The sequence below is a fragment of the Myodes glareolus genome, chromosome 14, assembly GCF_982192425.1.
Source record: "Myodes glareolus chromosome 14, mMyoGla1.1, whole genome shotgun sequence".
Lineage (NCBI taxonomy): Eukaryota > Metazoa > Chordata > Mammalia > Rodentia > Cricetidae > Myodes > Myodes glareolus.
In genome coordinates this window covers 38760973-38781171 of record NC_142039.1, presented here as the reverse complement: position 1 = coordinate 38781171, position 20199 = coordinate 38760973, and the positions used below count along the sequence as shown (strand labels likewise).

Here is a 20199-nt window from a genome sequence, read left to right as displayed (position 1 = left end):
TGACAAATGATACTGCACGACCCAGGGCAGCCTGGCTGTACGTGAGACCCAGGCCGCACAGCTGCCACAGCATGCAGCCCCAGGTTCCAGGAAAATCCAAAGGAGATTCCTAACATTCCAACCATTGTAGTTAGGACCACCTGCCAGCACACACCCATCGCTTTTCACCAGGACCAGAACCTTAGAAATCCCTCACCCCTACCTTTGCTATTATAAAAACCCAACTCCAGCCGAGTTTGGGGCTCACAGATCATTCCAATATGTTGGCCACATGGAGAGTCTGAGTTTGCACACTTGTGTAAGTGTGATAATTTCAGCCACATAAGGCTGATAATTCTGGGTTCTGGAGCCAAGAACGTACAGACAGTCCCTTGGGCAGAGGTACCTGAATATTAAAGGGTACGTGAATATTAAAGGGACCTGAATATTAAGGTCCCACGTGATCCACGTGCGCTCATTGCTCATGAATGGTTACATCCACTATGACGCACGAAGCCCTTGCGCTCATTCGTGATAATGTCCACAATGACTCAGCTAAGTCCTTGCACTCATGCGTGAGTCCATCATCTGCGTAGGACATAGTCATGCCAACCCCCTGTGCGCAAGCGCTAGGCAGCTTTTAAAAAAATTGGACGCTCTATCTTTCTCTCTCTCTGCACACCGATTCCCCAGGCCTGTAATGCCCCTCTAATAAACCCCTAAGAGGGTTTGTTGCATGTTCCGTGTTTCCTTCTCACTTGTGCCTGGAAATTTTAGTAAGAATAAAGGTTCTTTGCTTTGACATACAGGACTTGGTCTCCTAGTTGGTTTTGGGGGAACTCTGTGATCTGGGCATAACAATATTCCAAAAACTGACAGCTTGCGGGTGGATAATCATGGACTCTTTTGGGTTGAAGAAGTCTACAATTCTCTGTTTTAGATAAACAGAGCACGTACGTTCATCCAGATGTAAGGAGTCTATAACCAATTCTCTCCCACTCTGAGACAGCCTTATCTTGGAGTCATGGTGGCTGTTTGGGAGAAATTTTAAGTCAGATAAAACTGTTCATTCCCTAGGTACATTGTAAGAGAATCAGAAACTCCCAGGAACTGTGAGAATGATCCCCCTAAAGCAGTCCTCAGAGAATTCACTCCCTGGACAATGATCAGCTAATTTAATTAGTCCCAGTGCTTTGATTTATTACTTCTCACAGTGGAAACTCTTTGTCAGCACAACCTCTCTCAATTCTTACCTATCTGTTCTGCCAACTAAATGTCTCTTCCTTGCCTTCAGAAGCTTTGTCCTGCCCCCCACGCCTGCATCATGACTTCCTGGTTGCAAGAGTTACAAATGTCCATTTTCAAAGCTATTTCTTTCTCTGTACATAAAAGAAGGGAAGATTCTGTCCTTGAAAGCTGCTCCAATGATGCAGGGTTTGTGTGACAAGCCTCTCTTCTAACTGTCAAAGCAGGGAAGCCTTCCTATCCAGATTCCTCAATGTCTTGGCAGGGTTTAGAGCTGGAATCCACCGGATTACTAGCTAACAGCAGTTTAGGGCAGCAATCAGAAAGGCTGATGAATAAAAGGGAAAGGATCCTTGACTCCATTCTCTTGCTGAAGCGGGTTAAATGGTCAGAAGGCTTTAAATTTTCCCAGAATGCATGGTTTTGAGGGAAGATGGATCCCAAGATTGACTGATAGTAGTGTTTGTCTGGGAAACAAAAAAGAAAGACGAAGTTCTCTTATCCTTGTTGACTCTAACGCCATGACAAGCATTATTTACAGGAGTTTGGTAACACTCAAGATCCTCTAGGATCTGCATTTAACTGTTATCAGAGATCCATACACTGGAAAACTAATAAATGGACACCCTGTCGCACTGTCTTTGGAGGCTAATTTTGTTTAATGAACAATTTAAGAATAATCAAGATGAGTAGGTGAGCTGAATATAAATGGGATGGGAGTTTCTGGATGAATATTTAATATGTACTTTGACAATAAAGATAAATAGTGTAATTATCTGTCCTGCCCCTTTAAGAGACAAGCCACGTCCCTGTACCTGCCCCCCACCTTCCACAGAGGCAAGCTGATCTTCAGCTTCCAGTCTGAGTCCCTCCTTTTTTCTGTCTCTCTTTTAGAGAGGTAGCTGCTTCTGTGGTACCTTTCCTCCCCCTCCCCACCTCTCTCTCTCTCTCTCTCTCTCTCTCTCTCTGCTCTCCCCCTTTCTCCCCTCTCCCCTTCCCTTCCATAATCCACCAAATAAATATCCAACGTCACTCTGCATGGCATGCCTATCCATCTCTCACCCGCCATGTGACTTCCTTCATAGGACCAGGCTGCCTTTGTGGACCACGGTGGTCTCAGGACCCACTGCCTGCTGCCCGCTGCCACTCAGTGGAGCATTTCTGCCGCTGAACTCCTCGGGGTAACTGCAGTATTTGTATTTAAACCATTACAAATAGTACAATTAAAAATACGGCAAGCATATAAATATGCGGTTTTCTAATAGTACATAAATATGCAACACGTCCTTCAAAGGGAAGATATGCTTGTCTATATCCAAACCTAAGTTAGATACAGCTCCCTCCTCCTTGGCGCTAAATAAAAAGTGATGATAAGTGTTGAAAGTGAAGAACAACTAAAAGTTTCAAACAGTAGTGGAATGTGAAATGGTGCAGCTTCTCTGGAATATAGTCTCAAGGTTCCTCAAATTATTTAGCATAGAGTTGAGACAGTTTAACTGGGATCCAGAAATTCTGCTCCTACATGGAAACCAGAGAGAACTGAGAATACGTATTCAGCCATCGATAGCAGCTTTGTTTATTCCAGTCCTTCAAATGTTCATTCACTAACAAGCTGATAACCAAAATGCTGATGTCTATACAGTGAAATACTATTCAGATATAAAAAGAAATGAAGCTCTGATACAAGTGATATGAATTTAATAAGTAAGACATGCTTAAAGTTATGCAAATAGAAAAAAACACTGTGCCACTGTGTTAGTCAAAGGGTATTGATCGCAAAAGACTGAACGCTGTATTAGTCAGTTTATATAAAATATCTATAACAGATAAATGTAAAAGACAGGAAGTAGATGAATGGATTTTAGGGGTCGGGAGGATGGGAATTGGAGCACATAGCTAAGGGATGTGTAGTTTAAGGTTGTGGTAGTTTGAATAAGAATGGCTCCCATAGGCCTATGTATCTGATGCTAAATTACCAGAAAGTCAGCTGACTGATAAGGATTACAAGGATTAGCAGGTGTCACCTTGTTAGAGTAGGCATGGCTTTGTTGCAGGAAGTGTGTCACTGGGGGTGGACTTTGAGGTTTCAAAAGCCCATTAGAAGCCCTCTCTGTATGTCTGAAAGTCTGTCTGCCTGCCTGCCTATCTGCCGCCCCCCCCCCCCCCATCCTTCTGCTTCCTGACTGTAGATCAGAATGCAGAGCTCACAGCTCCTGCTCCGGTGCCGTCCCTGTGTGCTGGACTAACCTACTGAAACTGTTAGCTAGCACCCCATTAAAGGCTGCCTTTAATGAGCACTGCCTTGGCCATAATGTCTCTTCATAGCAATTGAACAATAACCAAAACACTGTTGTAATGAAAACATTCGAATCAATGGGGATAGATGACATCTCTGAACATATGGTTCCATTTTTAACCAGCGACTTGTAATGCATGTGGATTTTAAATCAATAAAATGGTCAAAATCCACTTTCCTCCCTGCCCATGTTCCTCCTCTTGAGGGTTACTATTGTGGAGAGGGTTAAAATATTCAGATGTCACCTAACTCAAGAGACTTGGATTCTAGCATCAGCTCACTGAACTCAGACCTCAGGGAAGTGGCTTCTCTTCCACAGACTTTGTCTTCTTTATCTGTAAAGGTGGCCATGCCAGTCATTGGGCTGCACATTTTTAATCTCAGTGCTCAGGGGGAAGAGGCAGGTGGGTCTCTGGATTTGAGGCTAGCCTCTTCTACTTCACAAATTACAGAGCAGACAGGGCTACATAGAAAAACACTGACTCAAAAAAAGTAAAAGAATAAAAATAAATAAAAGAAAATGTGGTCGTGTTCGTTGGTTGATTTTACTGTAGTTTTGCATGGCTTAAGGAAGTTTTAAACAAAGGGTCATTATTAAGTGAGGTGGAAAGCAGTTTGGAAATGTTTAAAGTCACGCTAATGTTTAAGTAGCTTAGCCTGGAGCACAGCAATTTAAAAAGCAACATTACTGTGTTCTTTGATTAACTTGCATTACTGGCTGAGAGGCAGAGAAAGCCCATCTTCCTTGGGTTTGATGAGAAGCACTGTGAGTATGTTTCTATGATTGTTTTGCTCCACTCAAAGTGAATGACTGCAGGGATCTCATTCAGAGCAGCCCCTTCTGAGAAATCTCTTTTTTCACCTGGATTCCTTGATGCTGACTCAGGAGGCCTTGGAGCCATGGTGGATGTGAGAAAAGAAAGGATCCTCCCAGAGATAAATTATACACTCGACATGGGAGAATATGGAGCAGAAATACGCAAAACCTCTAGTAAAGAGATAGAGGTACCCAGAGGGCTATAATGAGATGGTATCTCAAGTGTCACTGCAACCCAAGTGGTGACCAGCCTAGACATAGAAGTTTTGATAGGAAACTGTGGTTCTAATGCATCCCTATAGGTTCCGTGACAGGAAGTTACTCCTCATACCATAATGTTGGGATCTAGAGCCTAATCAGAGGTTATTGCTCCTGCAGATGGATTAATGTCATGTTATGGGATGACACAGAAGGAAGGATGACATTTGACTCATGCACTTGAACTTTGGGCATCCAAGACGCCAAGTACATTTCTATTCATTATAGTCTGTACTGTTTTCTTTTAGTGTCACCAGATAATGGAGGATGCTTTAGGTAAATGCTGTGAGGTAAGTGTGCATGTGCGTGCGTGCGTGCGTGCGTGTGTGTGTGTGTGTGTGTGTACAGTGTGTTTTACTGGAACCCAAATCCAGGGCCTTGTGCATGCTAGGCACGTTTTTCTATCACTGCCCTACACTCCCAGCTCTGAAGAAGATCTGAAGCACAACCTTTACTATTAGATTATGCTTGTGATCTAGCAGGTGCAAGAATAGCCCTACAGATCTAGAGAGTGAAGACTGGAATAGAATATCCTGTCAATAAAAGAAAACACAGCCATTCCAGAGTGCAAAGAAGAGTTTGCAAAGGATCACTGGGCAGCCCTCAGGCATTAGGCTAGAACATGTATATTTGCAATTGAAACCTCAGCCATTCCCATATGCAAGTCATGTAAGTTGGCTGTCACTCCTTGCTTTCTGGACTCTTCCGAGCTGATGGGTGTCTTTACCTGCACCTTGTAATCAGGAACACCAAGGGAAAGAGAGCCCAAGACCACAACCAGTAATCAACAGTTCAGCTGAAACTACAGATTTTTTCCTCCGGAGGCCAATGCTGTTCATAATGTTCATTTCAATCTGCTGAGTGTATTTTATTTGACGCCCCACCCACCTCATGCAGGGCAGGTACTGTTATACACTAACTGTCAATGAGTACCTTGAAGCACAGAAAACAATTAACCACATTAACTAGCTCTGCGGCTCCATATTCCAGGATGCATAGGCTGCTTTGCTCCCTTTAAGCTAGATGAGTTCTTAACTATCATATTTAATGGAGACAGGATTTCTGAATGGGTGACCAGGGAAGTGACGTTCTGGTATGACACTCAGAACATGTGCTTTTGTTGACTGCTAACCACAATGACTCCATGTTATTTCTTCATTGATGATTCTGAGATTATTCTAAAGTGTTTACTAATGAGAACCATACGTGAAAGCTCAGGTGGAAGTGAAGGTCAGAAAGACATTGCCCTGTTTGAAACATTAGTTTCTTTGGGTACTGAAGGCTGAAATCTACCCAGCGATCGATCATTCTCTAGAGTGCAGCTCACAGGCTGTGTCCATTAAGGTGAGGGATTTTGTGTTTGTTTAGCTTTTGGGGCAAAGAGAATACTTAGAAATCATTTTTAATAAATGTGTATTTACATGCATAATTTTACCTTTGTCTATCCCTTCTGCTTCTGGATTGTCACGCAGAAGCCAGTATGAGACCCAAGGAGATATTATGGGCTGGGCATATTATGTTTTCTAGGAGAAATCTTAGCTAGGAGATAGTCTTTTCATTATTCCACACATTCTGAACAGGTTTTTCACAGTCACTGAATCAGAATAGACTGTCACAACTGTCTTTAAGTCTGTCAAGTGATGTGACTGTTTGAGCTCAACAGCATACAAGTTTCCATGCCAAAGTCCCAAAATTTCCTGATAATATCAAAATGACCCCCAACACCTTTTTCAATCAGTGGAGTTTCCCCACACACCCTAGAAACCCTGTTGTCTGCTCTGCTTCCCCTGTGCCAGGCCAGGTTCCCAATCAGTAGGCATCCCCTCTCTGTCCTTTGGGCAACATAACTTCCCTGGAAGAAGAAAAGTAAAACTCAAGGTGCAAATGGCCCATGTGACACTGAGACTGTTGCATGGAAGGAGCAAGCGGCAAGGCAGGTTTAGTGATAATTGTGACCCACTACAAAGTCCTCCCTTGGAAAATGGTAGTAATGTTTCCCTCTTTAGCCCAGAGATGTGAAATGCATCACTATAACCAATGTGTGGAGTGTGTACTTTATGGAGAGAGGTCCTCACTCAGCTCTCAGTTTTGGAGGCAAAAACGCTAAGACGAGGTGACCTCATTTGTCCGTTTCTGTCTCCTTTCTGCAGAAAAGAACAGTAGAGGGGAGTAAACACTTGCTCGGGAGGCCAGAAGCAGAGTGGGAGGGGCTTTTGCAAAAACTTGCTTCTTTAAAACGTTTTTAGATTGTTTCTGTGTCGCTCTCTCTCCCCTCTGTTTGTCTCTGTCTCTGTTTCTCTCTCTCTCTCTCTCTCTCTCTCTCTCTCTCTCTCTCTCTCTCTCGTGTGTGTGTGTGTGTGTGTGTGTGTGTGTGTGTGTGTGTGTGTGTGTATGTATGTGAGAGAAAGAGAGAGAGAGAGAGAGAGAGAGAGTATGGGGGTACATTACATGAGGGGGACACAGGTACCACAGTTCACCTGTGAGGTCAGGATAACTCCATAACTTCACAGAGATGATTCTCTCCTTCCACATTTATGTGGGTTCAACTGGGTCATCAGGCTGTGCTGCAAGCACCTTACCCAGTGTACTGTCTCCCGTTTCCTTGACTTCCACGAGAGCTGTTTCTTGTGTAGAGACAATTATTCAGCATGTTGCACAGGACCTTCACCTTCCAAATAGCTGATACTTCAGGTATGTGCTAAAATGCCTAGCATATTTGTTCTTTTTTCTAACAACCTTTTCTTAGGTACAAATTATCTCCATCATCTCAGCACTAGTCCCTTCAGGGTGATGCCCATGGCTGTATCACCTATTTTAGGTTGTGACACGAAATGTACCACCACACTGGAGACCAAGCCTTCAGCACATGAATCTTTGGGGGACACATTCAAACCATACCCAAACTACAGAAGTGAGACTTTTTGACAGATTCTTGAATGTCCAATAACAAGGGTATAAATCAAAGGCATAGGATGTTTCTATGATTAAAAAAAAATTGAGGATTTGTCTTAATGGGTATAGGTTCTTAAAACATAATACTGAATGAAAACAGGATGCTATAAAGGAACGCATACCTATTAATGTAAAGTTAAAGCCTTAGCAAAGGACAATACTGGAAAGGTAACCAGGAAGCAGTGGTGCTTTGGAATCTCTTCGACACCTCCCACCAAGGTACTGGGCTAGCAAAGTCCAGGGAAAACAGTTAAAACAGCTTGAGGGACCCCATGAACACTGCACAGTGTTATGCAAAGATGGTTTATCTACATCTGTGCCAAAAGAGAGCCCAGAGGTGTCAGGGACTGACTGCAAAGGTGAATGAGTCAGCCAGAAGATGGCAACTGAGCCCAGGAATTTTGCCCACAGCACTTAAAGTCAGAATGATTCATGAAAATGAAATTTGAAATTTATGCCCTGGCAATGCTGAAACATGCATGTGCAGCCTGTATGTGGTGGTTCTGTTGGACTAGTCCAAACTGGGTTTCATCTGGTTTAAGTTGATGAGGACGCCTGACCAAGGTTTCTTCTTCAGGAGGGCACCAGATCTCGTTACAGATGGTAGTGAGCCATCACATGGTTGCTGGGAATCGAACTCAGGACCTTTGGAAGAACGGGTCTTAACCACTGAACCATCTCTCCAGTCCCAGAAGGATTAAGGAATTAGATTAAGGAGTTAGAATTATCTGATATCCATAAACTCTGAGAACTGGACCCCCAGATCCCTCGTGATCAGGGGAAACTGCTGGGTTACTTAAAAATAGAGATGAAGGAAGCTCCTGGTGAAAGTGGGCAGGGGAAAGATGCAGAAAATTTGAGCAGCAAGCAACCTGTACTTTAAACACTGCACAAAAGCAACAAAGACAGCACTATGAGCATTCAGAAACTCTATTTTGTGCATTTCTTTTTCAGAGTTTTAAAGACTAATTTCACAAAAAAATTTAAGCAACAGAAATGTATCTAGGTCAACTCCCATACAAAGCTATTATAAGGAAAAAAAGAATAACATTCCTACAGATCATAAAACCACATCAGAAACTATAACAAAAGAAAAGATTAAGGCAGAGTTTCCAAATGAGAGAAGTTGTTAATAAAATGAAATAAGACCTGAAAAAAGAGAAAAAAAATCCATGTTAGAAAAAGCTCGGATACGGGATAAAAGAAATCAAGAAAGACTAGAAATCATAAAGGAAATGAAGTTTAAACTAGAACGGACACAGAACAAATGGAAACAGCAGACAGGGCCTTCAGAGAACTCGGAGGTGAAAGGAGGGAGACGTTTAGTGCTGAGACACGAAGACAGTGTAGGTTACAGTCCATGAGAGCTCTGGCCAGTGTACATGGGGTCCTGGATTCCACCCCAGCACTCAGCACACCCACACAAAGAGAGACAGAAAAGGACTCAAAGGGGAGGTAAAGTGTCAGACAGACAATAAAGATTCGATATATGGATAAGAGAAAGAAACCCAAACCAAGGAAATGGAAGAAATAAAAAGTCTTTCCTTCAGTTAGGAAATGTATATACTTGAACACACTGCTTGCCTGAGAACATGAACATTCAGTGATGAACTCTGAAACATGTTCTGTTTAGATCACTAACTTTCACAGAAAACAAAAGGTATCTTTTGAAATGCTTGTCAAACAGAACAAGTGACTTGTACGGGGAGAGAAAACTAGATCCACATTAACCTTCTAATTTATTTTCATTTTAAAAAATATTTATTTTATTTTATGTGTATAAGTGTTTTGCTTGCATGTATGTATGTATACCATGTGTGTGTCTGGTGTCCAGGGAGGTCAGAAGAGGGCCTTAGAGCCCCCGGAATTGGAGTTACAGACTACTGTGAGCTGCCTAATACCGGTTCTGAGAACCAAACCTGTATCCTCTGCAAGAGCAGCAAGTGTTCTTAACTGCTGAGCCATCTTTCTAGCCCCACATTAGACTTTTTAGCAATTAGGAGTTTCATGGAAATAACTTGTATACCAAGGAATTATTGGAGTGTATGTATGTATTTGTGTGTATGTACGTGTGTGTGTGTGTGTGTGTGTGTGTGTGTGTGTGTGTGTGTGTGCATGTACACTGGGACACACATCCATGCACATGACTGGAAGCCAGAGGAAGACACCTGGTGTCCTACTCTATCGCTCTCCATTTTATTCCTTTGAGGCAGGCTTTTCCTCCAGTCTTGATGCCAGACTGGCAGCCAGCAAGCTCCAGTGATCCTCCTGTCTCTACATCTCCACTCTCACAGTCCTGAAGTCACAGGTGAGTGTAACATTTTATGTGTTTGCTAGGGTTTTGAACTGAGACTTGTCGCAAGTGTTCCTACCTACTCTGCTATTTCCAGAGACCCACAAAGATTTATATCCACAAAACTTATGGCTTTCAAGTCTAAAGTTTGCAGACAGCCTGTTATGAACATGCAAGAATTCATTTCTCTAAGGATGCTTCCTGAGGAATGAGATTCAGGCATCAGTTCTGCTAGAGAGACATCCATAGGAGAGGATGAGTCACAGAGATGATGACTGAAGAAGTATTTCAAACAATGGCATTATGTTCAGATCATATAGGTCAATGCTTTTAAAAGGTGGAGAAATGGGAAAACTATATGAAAAACCAATCTTAATTGCTCTCAACAAACGTGAACTGCATGAAATAAGAAATGGGAAATATACTGGAACTGTTACTGTAGACTGTGAGTGTGTGGTAAGGGGCAGTGAATGGGAAGTTATGGGCTAGTTAGTTCTATCCATCACTTTGACAATAAGGACTTTACAGAAAAGAAGGAGACACCAACTAAGAAACAAGATTAAGAAAAATACCTGCAGTTTTGGATTTGAATTGAAAGTGGCACCATGAACTCATTGGATTTATATTAAACATTGTACATGTAAGTGTATATGCATGTGTTTTTTTTAATCCCTGTCTACAGATGAGACTGATAAAAACTGACCATTAATATAATCAGGATTACGAAGTACCCAGACTTTAGTCATAATGTAGGAATTGTCACTAAAAAGGCCCTCCTAGATTTCTAAGAAAGATGATTGATTTCAAGCCCCAGGAGTGAACAAGGTATGGCTGGAATACCTGGCTAGTCCAGCTACTGAGAAAGTTGTTGGGGTTATTTGAGCTCATCATCAAAATGAAAAGGAGGTTCTGACCTTCTGGTCACCAAAGGGGTTATTTGAGCTTCAATAGGATAATGGTTGCAATTGACTGAAATCTCTCAGTTATGTTTAAATCATGACTTTGTAGCATTTTAAAGAAAATGATTGCTTTTTCAGTCTCTTAAAAGCTGCTAAGAATAAAGCATGTGTCTTGGTTTTTCAAATTGAACTAGGTACTATAGGAAAATATTCAAATAAGATAATGAGGAAATAGGTAAATAGGTTAAATATACTTCAATTAATGAATGATACCAATGGTATTCCTCCCAATAAATTGATACTTCTCACCCTACATGAAGCATCAATAGTTGTTAGAATTACATAAAGGGCACAGAGAGGGAGGGAGGGAGGGAGGGAGGGAATAAGGGAGAGAGAGAGAGAGAGAGAGAGAGAGAGAGAGAATACCATGTCTCATTTTGCCAAAGGAATCAAATTGACAAATTGGAAGTGTCCAAGCTCTAGACTTAGGTTCCAATTCTGAGAAATCACAGAGTTCAGAAGAAACATGTTCAGTTACACCACAGGTATACAAGAAGTCAGAAAATCCCAGGCTGTGGGAAGAGTTACAGGACAAAATTCATAGCTAAATTATATGGAAAAGGAAACAATGAAAAGTGAAGTTGTAGATAGTAATAGGCCTGGGAGACACATCAGAAATGTAAAGCAAGGGCAATAAGATAGTTATGCTAAAACTGAAAAAAAAACCATAAAGAAACATTTACTGCAAAGTTTAGATGTTTTCCTTTGCAGGGGGGTGGAAGTGGACATGTGACTAGGACCTTTGGGAAAGCTAATTTTCTGCTGTTTCTTACCTGGGTTCTGTACAGAGGAGTTTACCTTTCAAAATGGAAAACTATACACTCACTTTTTGTGATTTTGACAACTGTTTTTGTTTTTACCAGAAATTGTTTTAAAAATTGCTAACAAAATAACTACAACTTACTTACAGATCCAGTTGTGCGAATATGTAAGTGTGAAATCCTGCAAAAACAATATTCACGAAGCTCAGTTCTCCTTCTAGGGAGTTGGTGGAAAATGGAACTGGGGCAGACAAAGCCAGAAGGTGTTTCTAGTTTATCTGCTATGATTTAATTTCACTAAAGACTTAATATAAATACATTGAGATCTTAACAATGATCCATCTGAGACATTATAAACAGGTGTGTGTGTATTATTCTTTTGCAGTCTTTCTTTTTGAGTTCTAAATATTTTATCTTGTAAATTCATATATTAAACAATGCAATTTTCAGAAAATGATTTTTTTTTGCTACTGACATGGGGTAGCATATAAATCAAAGACACAATCACTCTCAGGCTGGATAACATGCTTAATAATGTCAGCCTTCCTGGTGAATTAGTTTCTACCAAGAGAAGGAAAATTTGACTCTCAAATACATAACTATGTATACAGAAAACAGAGCAAATATTTTCTTTCTGTCAAATCCGAAAAACAAATACACAGCTTTCTCAAACACCCATCAGCTCCTTGGATTGCAGAATGTGTGAGAAAGTTAACTGAGATCCAGGTGAAAAAGAAGGGGTGTCTCTGATATCTTCCTATTTGGGGTGTTGAGATCAGAAATCCTCCCAACCTAACGTCTGTATTAGTAGGACTCTGTGTGTCTGTGAATGTGTGCACGATAAAGAAGATTTATTCATTGACTTCTTAATATCTAAGATGATTATCACCAGGTGGAAAAAGTCACTGTTATTGTGACATGCTAGTGGTAACTGGCCTGTCAACATTTTCTCCCTATATGGCCTCAGTGATGTCTGCCATGGTAGAGAACGTCATACAGAAACTACCTGGAATTGACATCTCATTTCAGTCTCTTTATACACCATGTTTATATGTTTATACACCATGAGAATATGAATCTAAGGACAGCACAAGCAAACCTCCCCCATCCCATAAGTCTTAGCAGGGTGCAATCTCCATCTTGGTGATTGACGGAGGAGAAAACAAGCAAGACACAGAACATCAGGGATCAGGGCCCTTGCGGATTTACCAGGCAGGTAGCTGCACAGTCTCTCCATTGCCACCTGGACCGAAGAGTTGTGAACTTCAGCCAGCTGTTCAATCACAGATACCACCAGCACACACCCTGCAGGGAGGAGAAGAGCGTATTAGCAGGTTCCAAGGGGCTGGAGGGGCTAGGGAAGGAAAGTAGAAAGATTGGGTCCGAAAAGACATCAGCGGAGGCAGAAAACTTCCCTGGCTTTTGTCCTTAAACATCTATAACATACATAAATGCACTGGGATTTACAGTCAAATTAGATGTACAATGAGAAGACTGTGGGCTCGGGGCTCAGAAAACCACGGTTGTCAGAGTAGCTTCATCATTTGTGAGCTATGTGACTTGGGGGAAGTAATTAATCTGTCTTAAACCCCAGAGAAATTAAGAGAAAGAGATGATATTTAAATAAGATGGGACGAGGAAAGCTGTAGAAGTTAGCTCAATTTGGGAAATAACCAGGCTAGCTAAAAGATAAAAAAATCATATTTTTATTTATTATAAGGAGAAAACTCATGAAACAGGAATGAGAAGTCCAAGCTCAGCTGTGCTGTGAGGGAGCCACAGAGAGAGGGCACCTGGGCCGTGTATTGTTTTTCTCTGGGTCCCAGAAAACCACACCTTAACTTGGCCTCACCTCTTAAAGATAATTGGTTGGCAAAGATTTCCCATCAGAAAGTTGTACATAATACATAGGTACTAGCTTCTCAAATCTCCAGTTTATTCTCTGCAGGAGGTGTCTTTGTTATTGGTAGATCATTCCTGTCCCACATAACTGTGGCCTGTGACCTAAAGCCAGATTTCTAAATTTGAAATAGTAGTGGAAATTTCCCAGGAGACCTAGGATTGAGTCCTGACTTTATAGCCTTGGACTCAACATCCTCCCTTTTTAGGCTTTGGTTTTCTTAAAAAGCAGGAAGTAAGATGCTTTCTACAGTGCAAGTGTGACGATTAATTGGGATGACAATGCAACTGAGTGTGCCTTCAGAATACAACTCCCTGTGAAACATCTCAAGGCAGAAAGCTCACAGCGAAAAGTATGAACCTAATGTGGGTGTCCAGAAGAAATCTTGAGCATGTTAGGAATATATTTTTTCCCTTACTTTGGTATAGGATAAGTATGACGCCCCAAGGTTGCTAAGCTCACATTTCTTGAAGGTTCTATTTCTTGCCTCAATCTACCAAGCTGCTGGAGGAGTTCAAACATTATTTTCCTGTAAGGAAGAGACTCCTTCTTCATAGAAAAGTATTGTCCTGGCCCAAAATCTGTAAGTGGTGAGAAAATGCAGACTTCAGTCTCTTAGGAAAAGTGGGCACTACTTAGCAGATTTTTTGCTGTAGAGTTCCACCTGAAGAAGCTAACTAGAAGGGAGACTGAGAAAATCAGCAAGCAGGAGCCCTCAATTTATATACTAGTGTCATTAAAACCAAATTCTCACCAAGGACCCTGCAAGAAAGTGAGCATTTCTAGACATAAAGAAACAAAACCTTCTATAAAACTAGAGAATGCCATGAAGAAATGAAAGACAGCCACCTATTTAGATGCTTAAGTGCCTGGTAGCCCTCTGCTTCCTTTGACGGGGGAGGTGGTGCTCACTAGACATGAGTACTGAGACCTTTGCAGCCGTCATCTTCCTGGGCTGACAGCACCTGCTTCCTGGTGTGTTTAGTAACATCAACCATCAAGACTGACTGACTGTATCTTTTAAATGAAGTGACAGCCTTTGAGGGTTTTCTTACATTGCCATGAATTTAGTAGCTGATGCCAATTCACGTTCTATGGCCTCAAAAGCATTTTCATGTGTATTCGTTCTGTTTTTAAAATACAAACCCAATGCAATCTCAGTTTAGAGAACAATGAAGACTTGAAACAGGATAGCAAGATGAGAGGCCACTCAGCTTCTCTGATAGGATCAACTGCACTTCATTTTGAGTATATCAAGTTTATTATAAAAAATTTAAACTGTAAACATAAAATTGCAAGTAGTTTTGCTGCAGTGTAGTAAGAGGTCGCAGTGCAGTTGAAATGGAAAAGGCTTTAGATAAAATGAAACACAGTGTTCAAATAACGGAGCCATTGATAAATGCTGAGACCTTGAATGGAATGTCTACCTTTTGAAACTTCATTCTTGAATTTAGAGTGAACTCTACCTCCCTTAATAGTGGAGAAGGTCTCCTTCTGTCTTTGAATGACTATGCTTGGTTCATAAAATAGGGGTAAGGATTGTTTACTGGCTTGAAATGAACCTATTCAAGAGTCTTTCAGGAACAATTTGGCCACCAGTTATTGGGGGTTTTCCTGGGAAAGGTTAATGGCTGCTTCTTCAGCTGTTCCCTAGCTCCACTATCTTACAGACTATTTCAGTACCCACTTCTGGACAGCAGGTAGCTTCCCTTGAGTCAAACGGCAGATTCTTTTGGAAATGTGCAGAATTTCCAAATTTCCATGTAGCTCCTAATCAAACCAGAATGTGGTGAGGAGCAGCCAGGGAGGCTCTGACGTCACTTCCTGTGGCAGATCATCAGTGAGCTGTCCTGATTGATGTCCAGAAATGACTCAAAGTGTAGTGAAGATGGGGATTTGGAAGTGACGTTAGAAGGCTTGGTACTGTCATCAAGCAGAGATTCCTTCGGGAATTAAGTTCAATATTCAGCCTATTAACTATTATGATTCTAGATACCTTAAATCCAAAGGAATCCCATTATTACCCCACATATAATTTGCTATAGTCTTCATGAAAATCATTTTCCTTCTGAATCCCCAAGTAAACACAAAGAAGCATGGGTGATTTTCATGACTGAAGTAGCCTAGGGGTATTTAGAACTTAGTTCTAGACCCACCGTGAGAGTCGGTTTATATTTATCAAAGGAATAAGGCTAAAACCATCTTGATTCGACAGGATTTTCTTGTTAAAAATAAGATGATAAAGGAGCATAAAAAATTTTGTGAGTTGTAAGCTCATTTTAGTCCCCCGTCAATGGTCACTCTTTACCCACCCAAAATCTCCTGCAAAATCCTTTTGAAAGTTTATCTTCTCTATCCAATCAGCATCCTTATCACTGTCTTCCCTTGTCTCAGAGCTCCATACAGACATCTCCCTTATCTGTGACCGATGAATTCTGGCACCCACGTAGGTACCAAAATCTGCAGATACTCAAGACCCTCAACCTATGTACACTCTCCTAGATCCTCTAAGTCACCTCTTATTATTTATAACAGCTAATATGATATGTATAGGTTGCAAATAGTTGTTATACTCTGTTGCTCAGGGAATAATGAAAAGAGAATAAAATCAGTACATGTTCAAAATGTACACCTACAACACATTTTGCTCAGAGGTTGGTTGAATATATAGTTCTGGGAGCCATTGATATAAAGGACCCACTGTATTAAGAACCATGGACTGGCACTGCATACTGCTCTGATATATCAGCTTCCAGAGTTGATAAGAGCAGAGTCAATCATGTCTTTCTTCTACTCCGGGGACAGTGCCCTGGAGAGCACCACATTTGTTTACCAAGAGAGAGTGAAGAAAACAGTCTTAGGGGGAGGGACTGTCTTCTCCAAGAAGATGTGCCTCAGTAAACTATGTCGGGGGGTATTGGTGACTAGAGAAACTTGCTCATGGGGTCTCTCTTTTCTCCAAGTATTGGGCAAGCATGGGAGGGAATATGACAAAAATCTTCAAATAGTTTCTCCGAAATCAGAGGAGACTTGTGACATTGGCTTTAATAAAGGAAGCATGCATCCAACCAAAGAAACTTGTTCTAGGCAAGAAAATGCTAGAACTTGATGGGGACCCCAGATAAAATAGTGTTATCGTCGTCTATGGGGCATTCCCAATATGCTTCCTAAATTCCTAACAACCTGATGCCAATTAGCAGCCAAGGATCCCTGAGAGGCAACTTTGCAGAGGCTATGCAGAACAGAAGGGGGAAAAACCTTTTCAGCATAGACACAAGACATACAACCTGAAAGAGTATGGTGGATTTCTCCACATTTCCCGTAATTTAGTGAGGGGCAGATTTCCTTTCTCCTTCCTACTTAAAAATCATAGTTTGTTATAAATTAATGGCCTAATAGACAGGCTAGAATGCAAGGTGTGGAAACCAAACATTCATTCAGATCAGCAGGAATGCTGGGAGAACATGGGACGTAAAGGGATGCTTCTTGGATGTCCATTTCAGGGGATCCATGGGTTGGGAAATCCACGCCAACACTTCTTTGCATTTGTTTTAAAACATAGCTTAAAAGGCTGCTTACAAAGTGTCCTGGGCTCTGCGGAAAGCAGCCAACTTCTTTGTAGTATAGGTACAGGCTTTCCTTTTGACTTTGACTCAAAGAAACCCCATCAAAGACTTGTTATGGTTCCAGTCCCTTAGCACTGCTAGCTAAAATTGGAAAGATCATTAGGTAGACACAAAGCAGCCAGGCCCCAGGGATGGGGAGAGGAAAGAGAAAGAATGAGAAAAGCCAGCTGTCTCTGAAGACCAGGTGAACCCTCCCACTCTCACCGCTTTGCCTAGTGAAGAGTTATGATCAAAAGGACCCCACAGATGTGCAGGTAATGGGGTGTGGAACACTGAACACCCTGGCTAAGAACAGCTTTGAAATAGGGGTCCATCTTCACCTCCCTCCAGCAGGCTGCACTCCCTAGCAGTTGAATTGCTAATTTAGGGTCTGCAGTGAAATGTGTATTGGTATTCTTCAGCAGCAGTAATGGAGGGATCCTATAGTCTAATGAGAGCTTTCCCTGCCTTGACAAGCTAACAATTGTTTTCCTGGGAGAGATGGGGGCTGAGTAATTCCTTCCATTACAGATTACTTTCTGGTCTCTGATAAGAAGCCCAGTTTTTCTGAAGAGTTTGTCCAACCCGTTGTTGAATTAAGAAATGAGGACAGGGCAAAGCTGTGCGTTTTACTCTGTGGTCCCATCTAAGACCTCATATATGGAAAATCTCTTCTTATCTGGAGTCTGAACACAGTGACTGTCATCGAAGCAGGCACCCCTGATCTAGTGGGGAGAGAAGCAAATGGGCCTGAGGACAGTCTGCCACAGGCCCCCACTTCTAGCCACGCACCTCAAGTAGACCGTGCACTGTGACCTGGAATTCCGTCTATGTGGTACATTAAAAATGCCAACCAGGTCAGCCTTTCTTTTTCTCATGAGGGGTAGAACTTAGTTTCCAGCCCGTTAAGTCTGTCCTTGTGACTTGCTTTGGCAAATAGAATGTTCAAGAAGTGACAGTGGCTTGGGATGAAACCAGTGCCTCAAGAGGCTTTGTGCCGCTCAGCGACATTTGATCTTTTTAGGTTGCAGCCAGGAATGTGAGCTAACGTGCTCGAGGGAAATTAAGGCACCTCAGCCTTAAGCCTGCCAACAACCAGTTTATGAATGGGGCCATTCTGGATCATTTATTCCCGCCATTTCCCCATCTGCCAGGTGTGCTCAAGTGGGCCCACGGTTTTTCAGTAGCAATCATTCAATAGGACCTGGCCCACAGAATCCTGAGCAAGCAAATGACCCTGTGTGAGTGGGGGTGTTTATAACAGAGCTGCAGGGATACAGTGATACAGCTAATACCACGAACATGGCGCCTGCCGCAGGAACACATTTAACAAATGTTACTTCCGCTCTGCTGAAGCAGCCACAGGGGATGGACAGACAGACAGACATACTTTTCATGAACACTTCTGAGACCAAAGCTCAGAATTTTTTCTGTGAAAAACGTGTAGCATTACCAATGCTTTTACTTTACTAGGGCGGAATTCACCTTTGTTGCAGGTATCTACTGCTTTTCTACATTTGGTAGATTTTAAGGCTCTTTGTCCTAACCTAGCTGCCACTTGAAGTGGTGCTTTTGATGAGAAAATACTCAACAAGTCCCAAACTGCCAACTGTGCCAAGTACATTGGAAACAAGAGAGCACTGTATTAGGTAGTTGCTAGTGAAAATGTAAGCTTGGGGGCAAACAGAGGTCAAGCAAGGCAACGAGAAGAGGCTAAGCTGTTGTGGGACATAAAGTAATGCTGTACCCAAGTCACCCTATGTTCAAAGTGAGCCGTGGGGCTGAAGAGCTGGATGAGCCATAAAGAGCACTGGTTTCTCTCCAGAGGACCAGATTCAATTCCCAGCACCCACATGGCAGCTCACAGCTATCTATAACTCTAGTTCCAAGGGATCTGACACCCCACATAGACATACATTAAGGCAAAACACCAATGCACATGAAATAAAAATAAATAAAAGATATTTTTTAAAAAAATGGTGATTCATGAGAAATTGACGTAAAGATAGCCCTCAACATCAACCTCTCTCCATGCCATCAACTCCCTGTCCACACCATCAACCCCCTTACTTATGCAACACATACATGTTAGCACCTCCAGGTTGTGTTCAGAGGCTCAAGAATAGGTGAATGGGAGAAGATTATGATTCTACATTTGTAAAATCATATTCTGTTAACTTCTTTCTTGGTGATGTCTGCTGGATTTGACTTTGGGGCAAAATACAACACAAATGATGTATTTTTTCCTCTTTCACAAAATTGCATTTATTGGAATTATTTTCATCTTAGTATTTTATGGAATGCACTAGTGAAACCACCCAGCCTTTGAGATTTCCTGTGTGTGGTTGACTACTGTCCCCACAATGCGTGCTCTTCCAAGGGATCAGTAGAATGTTTTAAAGCCTAGGGGTGAGAAAAAGGAGTGTGGTCCCAGGTGAGAATTCACACTGGGAGACAGAAGTGAGAGAGCTTGGCAGGCAGACTGAGGCGCTTCAGTCCTAGGGTAGACTGACTACATTTTATTGGGTATTAAAAATTATTGTGTAGATGTCAATTTAATTAGTTGCAAAGTATGTGATTTGGGACAGATTGTAAATACAACAGTAGAACTGTGAAGCTAATTCCTCGTGTGGATATAAATAAACATGAACACCAGTGATCTGTGCCTATGCACGTTCACTCAAAAAGTACACAACCAAGCTCTCCTTTTGGCTTGGTGCTGATAATTCTTTACCTGGAATCTTTTTCAATGACAGCTCCATTTCATTCAGTTCTTCTTCCACCATATATTTTATACCAATGTAATATATTTAATGGCAAAAACTTAATTGATCATATTGTTGTAATTTTCACACTAAAATTTTCTAAAAATTTAAATAAAAATGAAAATTTAATAAGTATGACTCTAGTAAATTCTAGGTAGGGTTTCTATATTAATGAAGCTAGCATATAAACAGAATGTATTCCCAATACAAAAGAAATTATTGAATAATAAGGCAATTTTTTATAATTGTATATCTTAATGAAATTGTTAGGTATCCTAAATTAATACCAATATCTGTTAATGAATATAACATATCTATGTAAAGACAAAATTCAGCATAACTTTTGTTGGTGTGGTTTTTTTACACACG

General features: G+C 41.5%; 1 protein-coding gene across 1 annotated transcript in view; it reads right to left on the bottom strand.

The window, feature by feature from the left end:
* Aoah (acyloxyacyl hydrolase) overlaps positions 1 to 20199 on the bottom strand; it is a 196278-nt gene that overhangs the window by 160452 nt on the left and 15627 nt on the right. Inside the window, exon 2 of the mRNA XM_087896443.1 lies at positions 12770 to 12865. Coding sequence (XP_087752569.1) covers positions 12770 to 12865 — 96 coding nt within the window. The remainder of the gene's footprint in view (positions 1 to 12769; positions 12866 to 20199) is intronic.